Raw genomic sequence first — 23,517 nt, 5'->3', positions numbered from 1 at the left:
GTCCAAGAGGGAACAATGCTGCTTGGTCAGCTCTCTGCCAGATTTCAATCACTTCCCCTGCTACCAATAAGCAAATTGGGCCCTTCTGGTGCTGATTCCTGGGTGTGTGGGTTTGTATACCTTCTGGGACCCTGTGGGTCTCTCCAACAAACTCTCCTGTGAGGCTGGGAGTTTCTCCTGCTGCTGCCTCAACCCCCACAGGTGTGTTCAATCAGAGGTTTGAGGCTTTATTTCCCTGAGCTAGAGCCCTGGGTTGCACAGTCTGTTGCTGGATCTGCCAGCTGCTGCCTTGCTGGCCAGCTGCTGTCTTGCCCACCCCGGTCCTCCAGCCATTGCCTTGCGTTGAGTCCTCTCCACCCGGATGCCTATCTCCACCCCTCCTACCCATCTGGATGAATTTTTCTTCTTTAACCCCTTGGTTGTTGGAATTCCCTACAGTTTGATTTTCTTTCAGTTCTGGTTGTTTTTTGTTTTTAAATTGTTGTTCTTTTGGTTGTGCGAGGAGGCGCAGTGTGTCTGCCTACACCTCCCTCTTGTCTGGAAGTCCCCCAATGTGAGTTTAAAAAGCATTATCCATATAATGCATTCTTCACTGCATTCTGAGGCATTCCCATATCACTATTCATTTGTTTTTTCCTATGTTACTTTCTTCTCACTCTTTGATTTCTTTAACCTCTCCTTGGGGTGGACATAGAACTGACTGACCCATTCTATGAAACAGTGAGGGCAACAGATAAGGCAGGGACTGCAGTGAGGGTCAGGGTGTAGAGAACAAAGTCCAGCACAAGGCAGGCCTGGGAAGAGTATGGATGTTGAATACAGTGGCATTTGGGATGGAGTGGGGGTTTCCAGGAGGTGAGATGCCCAAGAGAGAAAGGCAGGTACGTGGGAAAGCTCAGGGCACTTCTCCACACTGTATGGAGGCTGCTCCTGCTCTCTCAGCGCTGTCTGAAAGAAAAATGTAGGCTGCCCGTCACCCCCACCGCTCCCCTGAGGCACCCAGGTCTTGGGAAGCAGAGGCTGATGAAGGAGCTGGTACCTTTTTTCTCTGCTACTCAGTTTGCCCTTTGGAACTATCAGAGAGGCAGCCTAACATGTATGCATTTTACATCACAGCACCATTCACAGAGGTAAAGGATCTAAATGTTCAACTAGGATCCATCCTGACAATGAAGATACAGGTTTTAAAACACCCTTTCAAAGAATTTTTAATAATATAAGGGGGAAGGTCCCAAAGAGTATTAAGAAAAGGTATACATAAAGCCAGATACATACACAGTTTGATACCAGTTATATAAACAGACTCTCACACACACACAAAACTGGAAAGAATCACTCTAACATAGTACTAAGGATTGTTCTGTGTGGCAGAATTATGGGTAATGTTTCTCTTGTCTTTTTTTCCCCTAGCATATTTCATGTTTCCTAAATATCTTCAACTGAAGCCCAGATCTATAAAAGAGACAAAAACAATGGCAAGACAAGTAGGACGCATCCACTCTGATTTGGGGGAACTTTATCCCACATTCCACTTGGGGGGTGCGGCTGACACTATCTCCACACACCCAAGAAGCCAGCCCCTGAACCCATCACTTGCCTCTCCTCTCTGCTATTTGCAGGTAACCTGTGGAAAGGTACTGCTCCATGTCCTGCTGGAAGGCTTCCTCAAAAAACTTCTGCCGCTCCCTCAGCTTCATTTGCTGGGTATGCTCCATCTCCAGGACCTTCCGGGCGTGCTCTGCATCTAGTTCAGCTAAGGAAACAGAATAATGTGGGTCAGGGTTGAAAAGAAACTGAGATAGGAAATGGGTATAAACACCTACTCATAGCTACCCTCCAAGCTAATAGTGTTAAACTCTGGTGGGTGCCTCCACTGCAATGCAACCACCTCCTCTCCCCTAACTGGCTGCACTCGTTCCTGCTACTTTTGCTCATGCTGTTCCCCTGCTGGAATGGCCTTCCCCCACCTATCCCACTCTTCACAGAAAGACCACCTGTCTTTCAACACTGACTTCTCAGTTAATCCCTCAACTCAAGCAGAATTTGCTACTCCATCCTGAGGTATACACCACTGTGCTCAAACTTTCGCAGCTGGCTTATGCATTACAGTACAACAGGTAAAGGCTTGGATTTCGGGGAGGGCTGTGGCCATATGTTACTCATTTTAATACCACACAGCTCAGAGCCTGGCACAAATTAAGGACTCAATAAATGTCTCTTAAAGAGCAAGAATGTAGCCATTGTGATCTAGTAGAAAAGTGCCTGGTCTTGGCTTTGTTGCCTACTAACTGCACAATCAGGTTAAGTCAGTTAGCCTTTCTGAGCCTTCAATTGCTCATCTGAAAATTTGGGACAGAAATATTAACCCAATATTAAAAGTAAAACTTAAATGAAATGATATGAAATAACTTTATAATTAAAACGAGCAGTGATCCTTCAAGGTCGAGTTGAGGAAGTAAGAACAGAGACCTCAGCCTGGCTGACACCCTGATTTCAGCCTTGAGACCCTGAGCAGACAGCCCAGTCTTCACACCAGGCCCAGACTTCTGGCTGTGAGCTAATTTGCGTCGTCTACGCCATTCAGTGTGCAGTGATCTACTGTGCGGCAGTACGGAATACCCCAAATAAGCTGTCTACCTGGATTCCAGCTCCTGCCCAAATCGGACTGGCTGAAGAATTGAAAAAATAACCACTTGAATTCTTTACCTTAAACAAATGTTTTGCAACACCTACTCTGTGGCAGGTACCATGCTTGGGTGAGTTTGGCAGGAGAACAAAGTTTCAGCTACCTACTGTCCTGGAATAAACATAGGGCCTAAAATCCTGAAAAATTTCACCAAGGCATTGTTTTCTCTAGTTCATCTCTGGGGAGTGTGGACAACTTTGGGATATTAAAACTCATACAACTCAAAGCAACCTCAACAAAATCTGATTTAAAAAATGCACAGAGGATCCGATTAGACATTTTCCCAAAGAAGACATACAAATAACCGACAGGTACATGAAAAGATGCTCAACATCACTGATCATCAGGAAAATGCAGATCAAAAACGTGATGCGCTATCACCGCACACCTGTTAGAATGGTTATTATCAGGAAGGACGAATAAGTTGGCAAGGAGGTGGGAAAAAGGAGATGTGTGCGCACTCTGGGCGGTGCTGTGAACCAGTGCAGCCACTGTGGAAAACAATATGACGCTTCCTCAACGAACTAAAACCGGAACTACCATGTGATCAGCCTGGGCATTTAGCCAAAGGAAATGAGAGCAGAACATCGAAAAGATACCCGCACCCCATGTTTACTGCAGCACTAGGTACAACAGCCAAGATAAGGAAACGGCCTGAGTGTCTGTCAGTGGATGAGTGGACGATAAAGATGTGTGTAAATATGATGGAGTATCATCCAGCCATGGGAAAGAAGAAAATCCTGTCATCTGAGACAACGTGGACGGGCCTTGAGGGTACTACACTGAGATAAGCCAGAGAAAGGCAAATATTATATGATATCACTTACAAAAACCAAGCTCATAGGACAGACAGTAGAATGGCAGTTACCGGGGGCTGGGTGGTGGGGGAATTGTGGAGGTCTCGGTCAAAGGCACAAACTTGCAGTTAGAAGATGACAAAGTTCTGAAGATCGAATGCACAGCACTGTGATTGTAGTCAACAATATTGTATTATTCACTTTAAAATTTCTAAGAGTCTAGATCTTAAATGTTCTCACCACAAAGAAGAAATAATTATCTGAAGTGGGAGGTGTTAGATAACTCTATAGTGGTACTCATATTGTAATACATAAATGTATCAAATCAACATGTTGTATACCTTAAACTTACACAATGTTATATATCAATTACTTCTCAATTCAAAACTCTCTGGGATGTTATCGAGAGATTTTTAACGACAACAACAACAAACAACAACACAGTTGCCCTGGCCGGGTGGCTCAGCTGGTTGGAGCGTCATCCGTATACCAGAAGGTTGCAGGCTTGATTCCTGGTCAGGACACAAACCTCGGCTGCAGGTTTAATCCCAGGCCGGGGCCCGTACCAGAGATGGCCGGCTTTTCTCTCTCACATGGATGCTTCTCTCCCTCCCTACTTCCCTCTCTAAAATCAATAAACATATCCTAGGGTGAGGAGTAGGAAAACACCACCACTGCCACAGCAGTACTAACACTGAACAATGTCTACAAGCCCCCTGTGACTGGTCTGGCTTAGCCATTCCCCACCCTCCAAATACCTGACACCACGATTCACAAATCCCAAGTTCTATATAATCCTGCAGGCGACATATCGTAAAAACTCAATAATGGAGTATATTTTTATCCCAAACTGGTTTTAGTCTCCAATACTTAGAATATTCTGGACATTCTTCTTCTATCCAAATCTACATATATGAAGTCCTATCTGGAAAAAGTCCAGCCATTGTTAATATAATGAGAATGGCTTGCACGACCTTGCTGTAACCTGGCAGCCAAGGAGAGTGGAATGCGCGTGCAGGAACAATGACAACTTCTCTGTGCTGGTCAGTGGGGGCAGTAGATGTCACTGAGTGAGCATGTATACTGTGTGGCTGTCAAATTCAAAATGAGCAAGTAGAGCAACAAATCTGCATCAAATTTTGTGTTAAGGTTGAACATTCCTCCTTGGAAACTATTCTGATGATTCAGAAGGCCGAAGCTATGGGCAACTGGTGATTGGCAGCTTCATCCTGACAACATGCCTGCTCGTGCATCACGTCTCGTGCAGAGTTTTTTGTTGAAACGTCATATCACCCAGGTGACTCAGCCCTGCTACAGCCCAGATTTGGTGCCCTGCAACTTCTTGTTTTTCCCAAAACTAAAATCTCCTTTGAAAGGGAAGAGATTTCAGACTGTTGATGATGAGATTCAGGAAAATACAACGGGGCAGCTCATGGCGACTGGGAGAACTGTGTGAGGTCCCAAGGTGCCTACTTTGAAGGGGACTGAGGTGTCACTGTCCTATGTACAATGTTTCTTGTATCTTCTTTAATAAATGCGTCTACTTTTCATACTGCATGGCTGGATACTTTCGGGAGCTCGTATGTAAGAAATACAAGTAAATATTAACCAAAGCAACACAAACAGGAAAGTAAATCTTCCTGAGTACAATTCTACGTACGATATTGATGATGTGTACTCTATTCATATTGTTACAATCTTTATGTGCATTCTCTGTATTTCCATATCACCCTAATTTACACACCCATCTCATATCTTTGTTTACAGGCAGATGTGACCTGAAAGCCCAAGTTTTGGAATCAATCAATCCGGGCTGGGGTCCTATCCCTTCTGGCAGATGCTTTTGGTGCTTCACGCCACATCCCTTCAGCCACCTCTGATTTCAACTGCAGTGCTGGCAGGCGGCTCTTTGTGATCTCCTTTGTATGCCCACAAGGCCTCACCTCAAGGCCATGCCTGTGCATCTCTGTTTTTCTGGTCAGAGTATTCTCTGAATCCTGGAACCTACAAGCCAGCATAACCGGAAAGTTCTGGGGAATTGAGGCAGCTTTCCATCACTGGGTGACAGAAGTCAGCGCACCAGAGCCCCAGTCTCCCACCCTTTGGATGGGCGATTCTAGGAGGCATTCTGAACACTTTTCAGAGATTCTGGTGGAGCTGCAGACCTTTGGCTATGGCAGCCACCAGACCAATCCTTCCCTTTACTGACTTTTCCTCTTTTGCTCACTCTCTCTGCTCCGTCACTCCTGCTTCCTGGGATCACCTCCCAAGCAAACTTCCTGTAGCGAAATCCTCATATTGGTTTCTGCTTCAGAGAAACCCAAGCCAGGGTATCTATTACTAGCTACAACTAACCTAATCTCTTTGTGTCTCAATTTCCTCCTCTGTACAAAAAAAGACCTATTTCATAAGGCTGTTGGCAGGAGCACGGGAGGTGACACGTAAATCGCCAGACACACAGCCCTGACCACCAGCTGATGGCTAATATGAGTGCCAGCATAGCAGATTCTTGAAAAGGAAATGATACGGAATATTACTACAAATCAGGATGAATTCAATGCTGAGAATCGTCCTAACCTAGCCCCACTCAGACATTTCAGAATTAGTCACATCTCAGAGCCTTTAATAAGTCTGCAGAGAATTTAGAGTGTGCTCGTAGGAGCAGAAAAGAGTACTGAAGAGGGTGTCTTTTCATCTGTTTCACTTCAGCCGTCAACCTCTCTGTTCCACGGCTTCATGGCTGCCAAGTGCATTAGAGTAAGTCAATCCTAACACAGATTAAGTATGCTTCAAACACTTCAAAGAAAGTTCAATTAATCTTTAAAAAAAATAGCTCCAGAATAAGCAGCTCAAAAACAAAGATCTATGTAGAAATCACTAAAGGGGTTTTCATTAAAGATGTTTTAACTGAATTAAGATTTTCTACAGAGAGAGAGAGTTATGTAACTTGAAAACTGTCACTCTTCTCAAAACTTCTGCTTCAAGAGTTCAGTTCTCTCACGCTTCTCAATTATAAGCCCTACAGTTTTTTAGCTTAGGTTTTCTGTATTGGAATGAAATCTGTTCATGTCTCAGCCTTCACAAAGGGCGAGGTTTGGATTAGGAATTTTAAATGACTTAAAGGAAAAAAAAACCCTTAATTTTTAGAGCATGTTACACACTGGTTTGAAATATTTCCAAATGCCCCACATACGGGCTCACACTGTTCCCGAGCCCCTGTCCTATCTCAGGGCTGACCCCTCAGTGCCTCTGGAAAGTGAGCACAGCCCCACCACGCCAGCCCCGCACTCAGGACACAGGACAACGATGAAAAAGCACACGACACACATTAAAACAACTGTCCTGCACAGCGGCTGAGAAGGCTCACCCTCAGCTACACGCCTGGGTGAGACATCCTAATTCTACTGTTTGTCCTGGAATCATCAGCCCAGTTTTTGCCAGGATACAACCATATTTGGGAATGGTGAAATGACAGAAGGACATTTGAGGGAGTATTTCAAGTCTATAGGTTCAATAACATATGAATTTTAGAAGGATTATGGAAAAAATAAAGTATGGATCATTTTCTACAAGAAAAAATAATGCCCTTTTCCACATTTAAGATGTAATTTATTATAGCGGCGAAAGCAAGACAAATATAAAGATTATAGAACTTCGGAACATAGCCTTAAGATTAAAAAGATGAATCCACAAAAGAACTGCAGTAGCTTTTTTTCCTACCAGGAGCCAGGAGTAATCATTTTACACCATTATCAACCCAGGTCTGTGTTTCCTTTATTTCAACTCCAGATCATCGCTCAAATTCCATCTAACTGCAACTGCCACGGCAGACACCACTGCCCATTTCAAATGGATAAATTACTCAAAACAAAAAATCCCATTACCAGTTAAGATGGCATAATCAATGCTCAATTTTATGTTTTAATGGGGCATATGGGTTCCACAGGATATATAAAATATTTCTAAATATCCGTCAAGCTCATTTTAGGAACCATTTCAACCAATTCTGCAACTAAGCCCTAACACAGCTGCTCAGTACTAAAAGGCAGTGAGCGGCTGGGACTGAAAATGGCCCCACAGATGCCAGGAGGAAGGGAATGGATCATGTGAGGAAAACCAGGATAGCCTCTCTGGGAAAAGAGTTAATGAAAATCTCATGTTAAAAGAGAAACAATAGGACTTAAATATGAATTAAGAAAAATTCTCGTAATCTTTACATAATATTAAAGATTACGAGAATTTTTCATTCAAGATAAATAACCAAGACTAAGAATAAATTTAAAACCCATGATTTAAACATTTACAATTCAGTTGTGTTTATATTGTTGGAGAGTATGAATTTTGTGATACTAAATTACATGTGCCATGATCAAGGGAGAAATATGAATCTCTGTAAATTTCTAAGCAAATTTCTAAATACAAATAGTAAACAAATATCTTTCCAAACTGTTTTTGATAAAAACTTAGTGCCAATCAGCTGTCAAACCACAGGACCACTTAAAGACAACACTAAAATCTGTCAGCGTGACAGCACTTTCAATAATGCTTCTGAAATCACCAAAAATAGATGACCACAACTAACATTTGGGTGTAAGTGCATCAGGTTTTCTTCTTTCCTTGAGCTATATGAAGTTACTGTATTCAATCTTTTTTTGGGAGGGGGGTACCACTGGAAGAATTGGTGTTTTAACTTTTTACTTGGAAACAGTTACAGGTTTACAGGATGTTGTCCAGAAACGTACAGTGTAGTCCTGGGCATCCATCCTGAACCTCCCCCATGCTAACATCTTAGTACTGGTACAATATCAAAACCCAAGGAACGGACGCTGGGGCCCTCCACAGAGCTTATTCAGACTTCACCAGGCACACGTGCACTTGTGTCAGTGTGTGTGTTGGGGATGCAGGGGAGCTCTATGCAGTCTTATGGACGGTCTTGTGTAACAACCACAATGAACACATTCACCTGAACTATCACCACAAGGCTGCCCCGTGTCACCTTCTTGTAACCATACCCTCCCTTGCCCAACCAACAGCCTATTCTCCAAATCCATAATTATGTTATTTCACAAATTTTACATAAATGGAACCATGAAGTCTATACCCTTTTGAGACTGGCCTTTTCACTCAGCAAAATTTCCTTAAGGTTCATATCCAAGTTGTTACATGTACTAGTAATTTGTTCCTTTTTCTTGCTGAGTAGAATTTCATGGTACAACAGTTTGTTTAACCATTCACCCACTGAATTCATTCATTCACTACTGGCTATTATTGATAAAGCTGCTACGAACATTTGTGTGCCAGTTCCTGCATGAAAGTGAGCCATTTCCCTGAGGTGAATGTGTAAGGACGCAATTGCTGGGTCCGAGGGTAAGTGCACCGTTTAGTTTGCACGGGAACTGCCGAACTCTTTTTTGGAGTGGCAATCCCTTCTCTATCCCCCTCACCGACGCGTGTCTGGGTGACTCCGCTCCTCCACATCGTCACCAGCATTTGGTGAGACCTACTAACTATAATGCAGGCAATCTGTTTCCTGTCCTTCTTTTCCTCGGAATACGTGCCTCTTAAAAACAAGTTTCAACTTCCTCTTAAATATTTTAATTCCTTCTTTTCTAAAGGTACTTTTAGTTCCTTGAGATACTTCTTTTCCCCCTACTTTACATTTGAATGTGTTAAAACACGTAATTAAAAAAAATCTATTCAGGAACTGAGGACTTGCAGACAATGACAAAATATAGAAGATTTCCTTCCAGTTTTCAAGCCCACCAGTTCTGTACTTTTACTAGTTAACAGCTGTTTTATTTCTACCTTAAATTAGTTTTCAAAAGAAGGCAAACTCAACCATTTTTTAAAGTTTCTCTAACCTCCTGCTCCCACCTTGAAAAATGAATACAAACTATCTCACATCAGATGCAAACAGGAACCTTAAAATATTTTTCTAGAATTGGGGTTTTTATACATGGATTTTTAAAATGTCAACTTCTCTGCCCTATGTTTCTACATATTTTTAAAAACATTTTTTATTGTTCAATTACAGCTGTCCCCCTTTTTCCCCCATTACTCTCCCCTGCCTTGCCTCTTTCCACAGTTTTTAAGTTTTCTCTTTAGCTTTGAGGAATAATTAGTTCCTAAGACTTAAAATCATTTTATATCATATATTATATCTATGAGTATTCTATATTACAGAGCCCTTATTCATCAGAATTGGTATTTTGAAAATTAATTCTCTTGTACATACTAAAGTTAACACATTTTTTAAAAGTGAAATGACTTTTCACAAGACTTTTCTTCACTCTCCCTCCAACACACACACACACACACACACACACAACTTACACACATTTATCAAGAACCAAATGGTATTATTTAATTGCCTTTACATGCAACTAAGAAAGGATGGTGCTTACCTAAAATATGGTGGTTTAGAATAATGGCAGGCTTTGCAGACAGTCAGAATAAATAACTGTTAGACAACAACGAACTCATGGCAACTCCTCAAGAGACTTCATGAAGTTCAGTCCTTCTGAGCAGCTACTGACCAGCTGTTTCCTAAACCCATGTCACAGGAAACAAACACTATTGTAGCATCTCAACTTCTGGAACAACTAAAATTTCTGTCACTTACCCTGAAGGAAATGACCACTATCTTGAATATTAGTAAAATGGATACTGCAGAAACACAACGTGTACCAGGTTTGCTGAAAAATGTAAGACAAAAATGCTCAACTGGACCTTATCTTTTCTGGAAGGGGCAAGGCAGCCTCGATGACCTGGTGTAGCTTCGGGTCTCTGAGCCACACCATTCACCCTGCAGGCCTCGCACCAATTTAAAGGTCGGGGGTGGGGTGCCGGACACGCATAAGGAGGTCACTTTCAGTTCTTGGTCACTTCAAATTCTTAAATACCAAATTTGTATTTTCATTAACTTTCATTGGGGATTGAACAGGTAATCCCAAATCCTATTTTTTGGAAAAATTATATCAAAATCAGATTAGCAGTAAGAAATTTAGGAGCTTGACTTCTGGCCAAGATGGAGGTGTAGTTAGATACACTTTGCTTCCTCACACAAACAAAAGAAGGACAACAACCAACTTAAAAACAAAAAAACAACCAGAAATGCTAGAAAATCAAACTGTATAGAAGTCCAACAACCAAGGAGTTAAAGAAGAAACATTCATCCAGACTGCCCCACCCTGACGAATATCTAAGGCTCTGCCCCATACAATGTTAACAGGTGCACTGAGACAAAGAAATATGGCCCAAATGAAAGGACAGATCAAAATTCCAGAAAAAAACCTAAGTGATAAGGAGATATCCGACCTATAATACACACACTTCAAAACACTGGTAATCAGGATGCTCACAGAAATGGTTTGAGTATAGACAAAAAAAAGAGGAAGAAGTGAAGGCTATGCAAAGTAAAATAAAGAAAAATATACAGGGAAACAACAGTGAAGAGAAGGAAACCAGGACCTCAAGTCATGAAAATGGAATATCTCCCGAACAGACTCAATCATATATTAAACCAAAAGGAAATACCAGAAAATATGAGAAAGTAAATTAATTTGTAAAAACTAGTATTGTGAAAACTAGTTAGCCAATTAAAAAATCAATTTAAAGGCATACTAGAATTAAATAATCGAACATCAAAATAAAATATGAAAAATTAAAAAATTAAATCTTTAAAATTACCAATAAAGGGATCTTCCACACTATTAAAGAGATTATCAAAGTAAACAGATCTTATGTAATACAAGTACTAAATACTCTTGCATGTTTAAAAAAATACAATAAAATGGGAATGACAGATCGAAGAAAAATAATTTCCATAAGTGACAAAAGACCATTATTTTTACCATAGTAAAAAATGAAACAAACTGCTAGAAAAAATTAAGACCCCAATAAAATCTTTACCATAGAAAAAAGCAGGTAATTCACAGAAGAGAAACAATGCTCAGTCCCATATGTTATCAAAAATGAAGTAATATTTTTGGTCAGTTATATACGGGCCAATATATAAACAATACTAACAAGAATAGGTGAGATACTCTCATTATTAATGATAGTACAAATTGTTGAAAGCAATTTGATATCATGTACCAAAACCCGTAAAATTCCATATACTTTTACCTAATGCTACCTCTTCCAAAGATATATGCTAATAACATAACCCAAGAGAAGAAGAGAGTCATCTACACAGAGAAGTTCATTTCTGCTTTAAATGACATATCCACCTGGTGGACCATCATGTAGCCATCAATAAATATGGCCAAGATATTTATAAAACATTAAGTGAAAGAATAAAAAGACAAATATGCACAACTCATATGAAGAAGAACTAATAAGCACTCCTGAAAAAAGTTTCATTAATACAGTGAAATAGCGGATGGTGGTTTGCCGTCAACAGTATAACCTTTTTATATTGTTATCACATAGCTTTAGAATTAAAAATTCAAATAAGCATAAGATTCTATAAATACACAAAATATCCCCCAATTTAAAATACTATAATGTGGCATTACTACAGTAAAATCTAGGGTTAACTGGAATTTTTACAACCAGAAATTTCTATTAATTTAAAATTTTGAGCTTCATTAGTATAAGTAGTTAATCACAAAGATAATCTAAGGCATTAAAAGATTTTAAGGACCTTTCTGAATTATTAGCAACTTTCATAGGACATTCTACAGCTTTGAAAATTGGTTAATCTTTGACAGACTAAATGATTAAGTATCAATAGATAAAAGGTTAGATTTAACCAGAAGCTCCCCAACCTTGAACACCTGGCAAGTTTGTTATGCAAACTGAATAATCATATATTTAAAAGTTTTAGAAGAGCTCTACTTGCTTTGGACTCATGGCCGTTAAACAATCTGTTCATTGGTGAAGACAGATCACCCCTAGATTTTGCATCAATATTTTCTACTCTTAAATTCTAAACTTAAGAAAACGAGATCCTCCAATTTCTAACATTTGGAAGGAATGACTTTTTTTGTCAACAGAAAACTTAAGGACACAAAAATCAAAGCATCTCCTTGCTCCTAACATGTGGAATTCAGTACAAAAGTGGTGTCAATGGAATTTCCTCAGTCAGACAATTCTCGTATCTATGACAACAGTGACTTAGACTGGCTGGTATTTTCTAAAAGGACCTTGAGCAATCTCCAAAAACTAAACGCATGTGCGTTTCTAGAGAGCTGAAGGAGTGGGGGAGGGCGGGGGAGAAGAAAAAAGTCAGTAAGATCTAACACCTAAAAAATGAGGCAAGGTATATTTAAAAAAGCAGAAAACTGGTAATGATCAGGCCTGGTGCTGTACATATATAGTGTGGGTTAATTTTTTTAACCATGAGAAAAACACAGATACTGTTTAAATTTTCATTAGTTAATATAAACTTATTATATTATACAGAAATATAAATTTCTGTATCTTACTCAGGAGCAAGCAAGCGCTGGACAGATGCAAACTGACTCTGACGGCCGTGCCCTCAGATGACTCTCACCGGCAGAGCGGGGAGTAAGTTCTGGCTGCTTTCTCGTGAGTCAGATCAAAAATAAAATGCAGTCAGAGACTACCCCACTTACAATCTTATGTTTGACCCCAAAGAGTGTGTCAAAGGACTGTATCTAAGAGGCTATGATTTGAGTGTTTATATCTGAACAAAAAAGATTTTTTTCTTTTTAAAAGGGATCTGAAATATAGAAACATGCAGTGAGTGTGGGCTACGAGTGGGGTTAGAATTACCCTCTCAGCCCACCTGCTCCCTCTGGCCCCCACGCCTACCCTGGGACTCTTATTTTGGAGCTAACTGTCCTATCCTCAGTAGGTGGCATTTCTTCCTGCCCACCTGCCACGCCTCGCCCCAGCATTTTACTCAGCTAGCTATCCACTAAGCTTTATGAAAAATTTTTACAGGATAAGATCCTTTCAGCTATTCAGAGCCAAGATTCGGTGTTTTGCAGACACTGCATTTTGTTAGGACACTACAGAATCCAAAAGCCTTTCAAGTTTGGGTAGGGGCTCAAAATGGGATTTTGTCAATTCTATTTCTACTTCAAGAACCGTTCCTGTCTGAGGGTGAAAGAATCTTACTACTTAGGCAGGCAGTTCCCCATGATCCCTCAGTGGAACGCCAGGAAATCAAATCATGTTTTATTTAAGATTATACATTAGCATAATGATTCTCAACTTTTAAAAAAATTTTCTTAAATCTTCACCTGAGGATATGTTTATTGATATTAGAGACAGAGGAAGGTAGAGTGAGCAAGTGAGAGACAGAAACATCAACTGGCAGCCTCCTGCACATGCCCTCACTAGGGACCAAACCTACAACCCAGGCATGTGCTGTGACCGGGGATCGAACTCACAACCTTTTGGTGTACATGATGACACTCCACCCACCTGGCCAGGGTATGATTCTCAATGTTGATAAAATAATTTCATATGTTAGATTTCTTTAGACTTTAAGTATCACTAAGTACATTCGATAATATTCAAAACAATCACCTTTAGCAATGTTTTTTTACTTATGCTGCTGTGATTTCAAATTAAGTAGTTGAAAACTGCAATCTAAAACAAGAGTATCAAACCTGTTCAAGTTTAAGAGTGGGTGCACTTTTATTGACAATTTACTGAGAAAGTATATATGACAACAAAAATCTATTATGAACTCAATTGCACTTTTTAAATGCCTTTGAAGTTTATTCCCTACAACATTTACACATATTTAAAACAGAATATTGCATATATTTACAATACAGAATATTTCTTTATCGCATTAAGACACAAAGCTAAACATGCTTTTGCATGCAAGGGCCTCTGTTTATAAAAGTCCTCATGCCACAAGTTGGAGACAATGTACAGTGACGGTCAAATCTCATCATGCTTGAAATCTGGTCATAGCTGTTGGAAACCTCATTATTTCCAGAAAATATTTCAGAAATGGGGACTTATCACTTTCAGTTACAACCTGTTGAAGGATTATGAATGAGTAGCTTATGAATAAATTAATATTATGAATGGCTGTGTTGGTCCCATCCTTCCTTCCACCACAAGTCCCTCCTCACATCCAGCTAATGAGATGGGGATGAGTATGGACCCTCTTTCCCAGGCAGGCTGGTGCTCAGCCGGCAGGGCTGGCAGGAGACAGCCCCTGAGTGATCCACCAGTCCAGACAAGGGGGTTGCATTAAAAAAGGACTAGCAGGGGAATGGCAAAGTGCGGGGCAGCATGCTGAGTAGCCCGAAAGTTCTCCCTTCACTTTGTACTACCTTCCTGAAATTTCACCAGTTAGAGATTTGTAAGTTTTAACATGTACTTTTTAAGCAAGTAGAATATTGTATTTGGGAGCTTTGAGATATTTTTCACATTTAAAATAATGTGAATTAGTTTATTATGTTTGCTTCTCCCTAATAATTCTCTCAGATTAACTGCTGTAGAGATATGGGAAGAAATGGGTAGAAAAACAGATGTTTTTGAAGAAAGCAGCAGTGGGAAGGGAGAGGGTAGATGTGGTGTGGCCTCGGCAGGGACTCTGGCCGCGAAGGTAGCATGCCTGGCAGAAAGAGGGACCAGAGAGTAATAAAGGACAAGAGGAAATATCAGAGATTTTTTCCTGATTCAAAATTGTGTCCATATACATTTTTTACAGATTTTAATTTTAGAGCGAAGGGAAGTAGAAAGAGAGAAACATCAGTGTGCGGTTGCCTCTCATGTACCACCCCCTGGGGACCTGGTCCGCAACCCAGGGATGTGCCCTGAATGGGAATCGAACCTACAGGTCCACGCTCAATCTGCTGAGCCACAACAGCCAGGGTGTGTCCATGGAGTTTTTTAATCCTCTGCTCTTACTGTTCTCTCCTGGCTCTTCAACTACATTATGAGCAGTGAAGATTTTTATAAGAACAACTGAGAAACTAAACCACTATTCAGAAAGGTTCCCTAAGAAACTGCTTTCCCAGTTACAAGGGAGAACCAGCATCCTATGGTACCTTAAACAAACCAAGCTCCTTCCCCATTCCCTGACTTTGAGTGTGGTTGCCTTTTGCTCAGAGACCTGCACTCATCAAACTTTTCTGTATCCTCTAGGTCTCAGCTCAACTGCTCCCCCTCCTCTGACAGACGCAGTAAGTTTTAGGCTGTCTTTCCTCCATGCTCCCACTGTAACACACACATCTTCACTATGGCCACATGCTTGCCCTCTGTCACTCAACCAGACACTAAGTTTCAGGGCAGACATTATGTCTTTTAAAGGGGACCAGGATATGCCACCCCAAAATATGCTTCTTTGACTTTAGGATTATTTTGAGCTGAAGGCAACTCAGAAACAGCAGGTGTAGGAAAAGTACTTGCACCTTCCTTTTTTGTCTAAAATCAGGGTATGTATTTCCCTTTGTGAGGTAAATACAAATTTCCACCAGTAAAGGGGTCTCCTTCTCTTGTTGCAGGAAGAGGATGATGACGGTCATTGGGGATGATTCATCGGTGCAGAATGCATCGAACTCGAGTCTGCATGACAAATCTTTAAATAACCCTTCTCTTCCATGATTTCCTCCAGATAGTTAACACCCTAGAAGTCCCACCACCCCGCTTCCTTTGTCTAGTTACTTCTCCACAATTTAGCATCCTTTGTTAAAATGGTATGTACGTCCCCGAGTCTAATTGCTGCTTTGGGTCTTCACTTATTTTCTGTGAAGGCCTCTGTGTGCATGTACAAAGTAAAATATTAACATTGAATCAAATGTGTATGCTTTTTTTCCTGTTAATCTGTCTTTTGTCAGTTTAATTTCAGGGCCTTAGATACTAAATCTAAGAAGCAGGGGAGAAAGCCTTTCCTTCCCTACACTTTCAAGTTGGCCTTTAATGCCACAACATGCTCAGAACAAGTCTGATGAGCGAACTGGTTAACAAGCACAAAATGGAGACTGCACAGCCAACACCAAACACGCGGGAGCAGGGAAACACCAGTTGCACAGGGCAGTCACAGCAAGCCAGATGTTCACGATGCAGCCGTGCAGAAGGTAAACGGCACAGGCAGCTCAGGAAACAGCGGTGCGGCTCACAGGAAACCCTGGCATGCCAGCATATGGGCTGAGAACAAACACGTATAATCATCAAGGCTGAAAGTGGGAGTAGGAAGTGACTACAACTGGCTTTCAGAGACTGGCAGTGGATAATAATATCAAATTGATCCATAAATCAGGGCAGTACGTATTATATTCAAAAACACCTGAGCTTAGTAAGATTCATCTTAGTACAAAATGCCATTACTCAAGGACTATGGAAAAGTTGGCCAAGAAAGCTATAAAGCATTAAAATAATAGTGCTCCAAAAATAATTAACCATCCCCAGATGATCAACAAGATACAACCTCTGAATCATGCCTCAAAATTCACATTTACAAAATGATGCAGTGAACCTTTCCTTGGGGTTGACAACTGAAGCAGCCAGAGAAACTGAGAGTATGGAGGGTTCATTCAGAACAGCATGAACCTGTAAGGACACTTACCCATTCTGTAAAAATTTCAACACATGCCAGAGATAATGGGAATTCCCTTATATGTACTTGATTAAAATTACACGTATATAAGAAACCTATTTAGTTTTAAGAAGAGTATAACTTACAAGCTAAGCTAAAATAAGATCCATAGTATTTTGAAAACTGTGATATATCAGTGTCCTTTTTATGAACTCATCAGATGTCACTATTCCTTAGAACAAAGGCTTGCAAATATAAATTTTCTTACTAAGGAGTCTTCCACTGATCTAGGCATAAAGTAGGAACTCAAAAGTAACTGTGAAATGAGCAAATTGCTGACTGATAAAGACAGGAGTGAGAAGGCATAGTATTCAGGAAACAGCCACTCAGGAAAAATGTGTAGGCTAAGCCAAAACATAAGTATTTTCATTTCATCACTTTGTCTTTTGGTATATAACATGAGGGGGGAACCCCAAAACTCCCAAACTCTTGCCATCTTATGAAAATGTTTGCTTAAAAATCTAGTGAAACATCTAGTTTCTCTATGAGATGGTTTGTAACATCAATCAAGACCTGTTGTATATGCATGTCCTTTAAATATGTTCGTATATACACCAAGGCCCTGGTTAAAGATACGAGCTTGTTAAATACTTAAAAACACAAACTTAATATTATGTAAGATGGCACCATACAACATACATATTCTTTTTTTAATTCAAGTAAGATAGAACCACATAGTATTCCAAAGAGGTTATTTGATTAGCATTTTAGCATAAATTATTTTAGGCTTTTAAATGTCTTTTATCTACCTTTCCTCATATGCAGAGAAACAACTTCGTTTATTCTTCATGCTCAAGGGAGTTGATGGAAATGATCTTGGCAACAGGTGACCTTTTGTCTTTTTGGCTCAGAAAGTTTTGCCATTTCTCAAATTCACATATAAAAACCCATGTGGATAGTTTAGAAAAAGGCCCAAGTGTCTGATAGTTAATTTTTATATCTTTCATTTTCTGCCTCTTTTCTTTGCTAAACTGAATTCCTTCCATTTATGATCATGGGCATGTACACAGGAGATGAAATATTTCCAATCTACTAGAATCTCTTAATTTTGACAGTCAAAGGTCCTAGATTTGCCACTTAGGACATTAAGAAACTAAAGTGATTTTTCAACATCATGTTCTATTTTTCTTTCTTTATACCAACATTTCATTACTTCTCTTTCTCTATAACTTAAATCAAGAGAAACCTTTGATTCTCTGTGTGTACTTCAGAAAACTGTACAAAGGAAATGTGTTGCCAGGTATCATTTTAATTTCACAGACAGAATAGAAAGCACTCAGTAAAAATAATACATGTTAGTTTTCTGAAAAGACACTTCTCACCATTAGTCTAGAAATCCCAGTGCTTTCTGTTGTATTTTGAAAGATAAAATGAATTAGATTTATTGTGAACCTTTTGAGAAATAGAAATTTGCTTCTATTAATTCACTGAGTCAATTAAAGGACACTCTGAGAGTATCACAGAAAAGATCTTCCACATTTCATCTTTCAGAACTAAAATAAAAGTTTGGAGCTGAAAGTCGATACTGCAGTCCTTGAAAATGTCTTAAAATCATCTTTTGATGAGCTTGTGCATTAGAGCCCACAGTTTGTGTCACTTTCATTGTTCTCTTGTAGTCACCAGGCTCAATTATGAAGGAGTTCAGAACAGGCCTCCCTAAGATGTGCTACTTTGGCATGTGGATTACTTTGAGCTGACGGCAATCAAGACCCTGTGGGCGCAGGAGAAATTCTGTCCTACGTTAACTACCTAGAAGAGTCTCAACTGGAGCCTTGCCCATAGTAAGAGTTATCAGTAGGAATAACGTTTTATGACCTATCTATTGAGCAGAGCAAGCATCTAATTATTGAACTTCTGCTCCTACTATCCTGCAGTGACCTTCCTCCCCTCTGAAGCCCCAAGGTGCCTTACCTCATCCTCAGTGCAGAATGTCATACATATCTCACTTTACCTTTCTGCCTCTGAGCCTCTCATATACGTAGGGTTCACGTAAGTACATGTGTAGTTAAATTCAGCCATTTTCCCTTGTTAATCTATCTCATGTCAATTTAATTATTATCAGCTGGAAAAACCTAGCAGAGTAGATACAAATTTTTTCCTCCCCCACAGTTACATTTCTCCTGATAACTTCCAGAATTCACAGAACAGGTAGGTTAAACAATCTTAGGCTACTTAACCCTAAAATATAAGCTACTTTTACCTAAAGAGTTTCCTTCCCACATCAATGGGACTTGGTTTTCTATGTGGGCAGCACAGTGCTCAGCATCTTAGTATTTGCTATTTAAAAAATGAAATAAACATATGAATGAACAGATATCTTGCTTTTAATTTTTTCCCAAAGTTTTATGAATGAGGAGGAGGTCACTGAAGATGTTTCAACTAAACTGCTGTATATAAGCTGTCTGGACCGTACCTCCTGGTTAAAAACAGCTCAGTGAGCAAAACAACAAAAAACAGGTATGGTCTAGGTAATGGAGTGGAAGCTGAAGACACCAGTTTACTCACCCTTACTGTAATTTCCTGGTTGGAAAGCTTAACCAATTCAGAAATCAAGGCAGGCAGGTTCTCAGTGTCCCTAATATTCTCTATTTTCACATTTACCCTGAGTCCAAGGTGCCATTATCTCTCACTAACTGGTCAACAGCCTTTTACTTGGTCAATCCAAATCCATACTGGCCCTCTTCCAATCCATTCTGCACAGCAGGCAGATTGATTTTTTCTGAAAAGCAAATCTGATCATGTCACCCCCACTTAATTAAACCCTTCCTGACTCGGCTGCTGTTAGGATTGCTTCACAGGGCCTAAATCAGGGGTGCCAAACTCATTTTCTCTGGGGGCCACATCAGCCTCGAGGTTGCCTTCAAAGGGCCGAATGTAATTTTAGGACTGTATAAATGTAACTACTCCTTAACTAGGGGTAAGGAGCTTGGTGCTGCCACTGGGTAGAAACAAGGTGCTGGGCCGGATAAAACAAGGTGGAGGGTTGGATTCCGCCAGCGGGCCTTGTTTGCCACCTGTAGACTAAATGATCCTATCATCTCTCCAGTCTCATCACTTACCACAACCTACACTCAATCCACTCAGCTCTAATGGTCTCCTCCTACCTCATCAAATTTGACATAATCCCACCAGCCTGGAGCTTTAGCACATGCTGTTCCCTCTAATTGAAATCTCTTCCTTCACCTCTTAGCTCCTATTCAACTTTCAGATATTAGCTTGTGATACTATGATTTATAAGAAATATATATATTTGGTCATTCAGGTGACCAAAATATTTCTCAGAAATATTTGGTCTTTGTCCAGGGTTCCTGACTCACAGAGCCCAAACCTTTTAGAATTTCTTTTTTTTTTTTTTTGTCTTTAAAATACATTGGTGTGATTTTTTTTTAAATTTTTTATTGTTATTCAATTACAGTTGTGTGCCTTTTCTCCCCTTTTAGAATTTCTTAAGTGATGAGAACAATGGTCTCTTATGCTAATGAGGTAAATTTTGGACCCCTGCTCAAGGGTGAGGGTTGGTTGACAGAAGAGCTAGTGAAGTGATTAAAGAATTGGAACTTTCAGTCCCACTCCCTGGTTTCTGGGAAAGGGAGAAGGGGCTTGAGGTTAGAACCATTTGACAATGGTCAATGACTTAGTCAATCATCATTATATAAGGAAGCCTTCATTAAAACTCAAAAGGATAGCTTGTTTCTTCTTTTTTTGGAGAGCTTCCACATCGGAAAATCAGAACATCTCCACGTGCTACCGTGCCAGGCCCCAAGCCCCAAAAGGATGGAGGCATCTTCGTTTAAGTCCTCATCTTCTGTACCTCTTCATCTGAGTCTTATTTTTATCTTTTAATATCCTTGGTAATCAATCAGTAATCTAGTGAGAAAACAGGTCTAGCAAATTAATCAAACCAAGGAGGTGTCATAAAAACCTCTGATTTACGTATATCCCGTCAGAAGTACAGGTAACAACCTGAAGTTGTGATTGGCATCCTGAGTTGAAGGAGGTCGTTGGAACCTCCATTCTGTAGCCAGTGGGTCAGAAGCACAGGTAACAACCTGGGCTTGTCACTGGCATCTAAAGAGGGCAATATGGTGGGGGAGGCAGTCTTGTAGGACTGAGCCCTTTACCTGTATAATTTGATTCTATTTCCTAATAGATAGTGTCGGAATTGTGTTGAATTCTTGGATACCCTGCTGTTGCCAGAGAATTGCTCGTTGGTGCATGGAAGTCTCCACACACACACACACATTGGAAATTGGGTCTCAGGAATCCCATTTACAGCTTAAGTACCACTGCTTCACAGAATTCTATCACCTCCATGATTAGGTGAAATCAACCTATTATACAACCCCATAGGAAACTTCTAGAAGAAAATCTTCATGGCTGTGTGTTAGATAAAGAGTTCTTGCATATGGCAGGAAAAGCACAATTCAGTAAAACAATTTTGATAAAAAGGGGCTTCATCAAAATTAAAAACTTTTGTGCTTCAAAATATACAATTAAGAAAATGAGAGGAGATCCTAGATGGTAGTAGGTAGAAGTTATACTCACCTCCTCCCAGGACCAAACTGGAATTGCAACTAAAATATAAAACAATCAGCTTGAATAACCAAATGAAGACTAGTTGAACAGAAGTCTTATTCCCAAGGATTTACAGAACAAACCACACTGAGACTGGTAGGAAGTAGAGAGATGAGGAAAGGGCTGGCCCTGTCCCCATGTGCAGCATTTGAGAATCTGGAGGTGATATCTCAGCTGCAATGGTTCCTCCCCCTGAGCTGTATGGGATCTCAACCTCATGACAGGCTCCCAGCCCAGAGCACCAGAGCTGAGAAGAGGTGCCCACATAACATCTGGCTGTGAGAATCAGCAAGGATTCTGACGACCAGGGAGAGACAAGAGTCTGCTAGAGACCCAGGAGCCTTTTTAAAGGGTTAATGCATGAAACCTCATTTGTAGTCACTCACCCTGGCCTCCTGAGGAGGGAAGACAGAGGAGGCTAGAGTTGTATGAAGACAGACTGGGATTTGTGGCTCCTGGGATAAAGCTAAAGAGAACAGCTTCCACATTCCCCACACAACAGACATTATCTTCCTTGGGTGGAACATTTCCTTCCACATGACATTAGGCTGGGGGAATGCAACAGCCCCACCCCGTGTAGCTAATGCCCTGCAGATGAGTCAGCTGCCTGGGCCCAGGGTATAGAGGTCCAGGCTGACTCAGAGGGTGTCAGTGACTGAGCTGTGTGGCCCTGGGGTGGGGGGACATTCCCCCCACTAACCTGTCAGTGTGAGTGGTACCTCCCCCTCAAGAAGATTAATTAGCCCTGCCCTTCCAACTCTTGGTGGCTCTACCCTGCCAAGCTTTGGCACTCAAGAAGGTCAGGGCAGAATCAGGACAGACTGAGTTTTGTGGCTTTGGGATGGGGGCCATTCTCACAACATTCCCAAGAGCCTGACCAGTATCACCCCCCCATAAGAGATCCCCTAGCCACTCCCTCCAAATTCCCTGAGTCCCCGTCCTGCTGAGCTCAAGCTCTCCAAAAGGTCAGGCATTATCTGGCACAGACTGAGTTGTGTGGTTCTAGGATGGGGGGGGGGGACGACATTTCATTGGTGCAAAGCCCTTCCTTCACACTGCCAAATCTCAGTCTGTGTGGGACTGATAAACTCTGGTGGCCTTACCTTATGACTCCCTGACACCCTGCCCCACCACAAAGGTCTGTAGATACCTGGCAAGTGGCAGCTAGCCTTGGGGTACCCTGGGACTTTTGCTGAGTGGCCTCAAACCCAGCACTGTCATCAAGTTTGAACCTATATCAATCTGGTGAACACCACTTGCCACTCCCTGGTGACTCACTGAGAAATTACTTCTTGCAACCCAAGTGCCACCAGAGGCTCTTTCAGTGACTGAGCCTAACTGACAACTGACAGGCAAAAGCAGGTGGAAGCAGAACCTGGGGTGTCTTGAGCCTTTAGGTAACTTTCCCCTGAGCTCAGTGCTGGTGGAAACTGGAATTGGTGTGCAGTTTGGTCCTTTCCATGCACTCCCAGGCCCAGCAGAGGCAGCCACAAACTATGGATTTCTTTTTAGTGCCAAACACATCGGCCAGGGTCAGACACAGGCAGTACCTGACATTGATCTGCAGCAGAGTTCCTCCAAGAGGCCCTAGAACCAACACACCCAGTGGTGAGCTTCAAACAACATCAGAGCAGGATCCAATTAGATACACAAGGGAGATCTCCGCAAGCCCCAGACCTGGCTGAGGCTTTGTGTGGTTAGCACCTGCACAGCAGAATACACACTGTAGTCAGGGTCAGCTTCATAGTCCGCCAGCCTGAAAGTCAACCTGACACATGAATGAACTATTGGCAATCAAGAGGGTTCACACAACCCATGAAAAGGACATTCCTGGAGCACACAGCTCAGGTGATCAAGAAGACTTAGCAAGTGGGTCCCACAGGACACCTACTACATAAGGCCATCCTAGCAAGACTGAGAGACAT

At 41.1% G+C, this 23,517-nt stretch overlaps 1 protein-coding gene across 2 annotated transcripts in view; it reads right to left on the bottom strand.

Annotated features, from left to right (window-relative positions):
- DTNBP1 (dystrobrevin binding protein 1) overlaps positions 1-23,517 on the bottom strand; it is a 182,756-nt gene that overhangs the window by 13,530 nt on the left and 145,709 nt on the right. For both annotated transcript variants that reach the window (XM_024565377.3, XM_024565378.3), the window contains exon 8: positions 1,598-1,753. In XM_024565377.3, coding sequence (XP_024421145.2) covers positions 1,598-1,753 — 156 coding nt within the window. The remainder of the gene's footprint in view (positions 1-1,597; positions 1,754-23,517) is intronic.

The sequence above is a fragment of the Desmodus rotundus genome, chromosome 3, assembly GCF_022682495.2.
Source record: "Desmodus rotundus isolate HL8 chromosome 3, HLdesRot8A.1, whole genome shotgun sequence".
NCBI lineage: Eukaryota > Metazoa > Chordata > Mammalia > Chiroptera > Phyllostomidae > Desmodus > Desmodus rotundus.
This window is presented reverse-complemented; position numbering and strand designations above follow the sequence as displayed.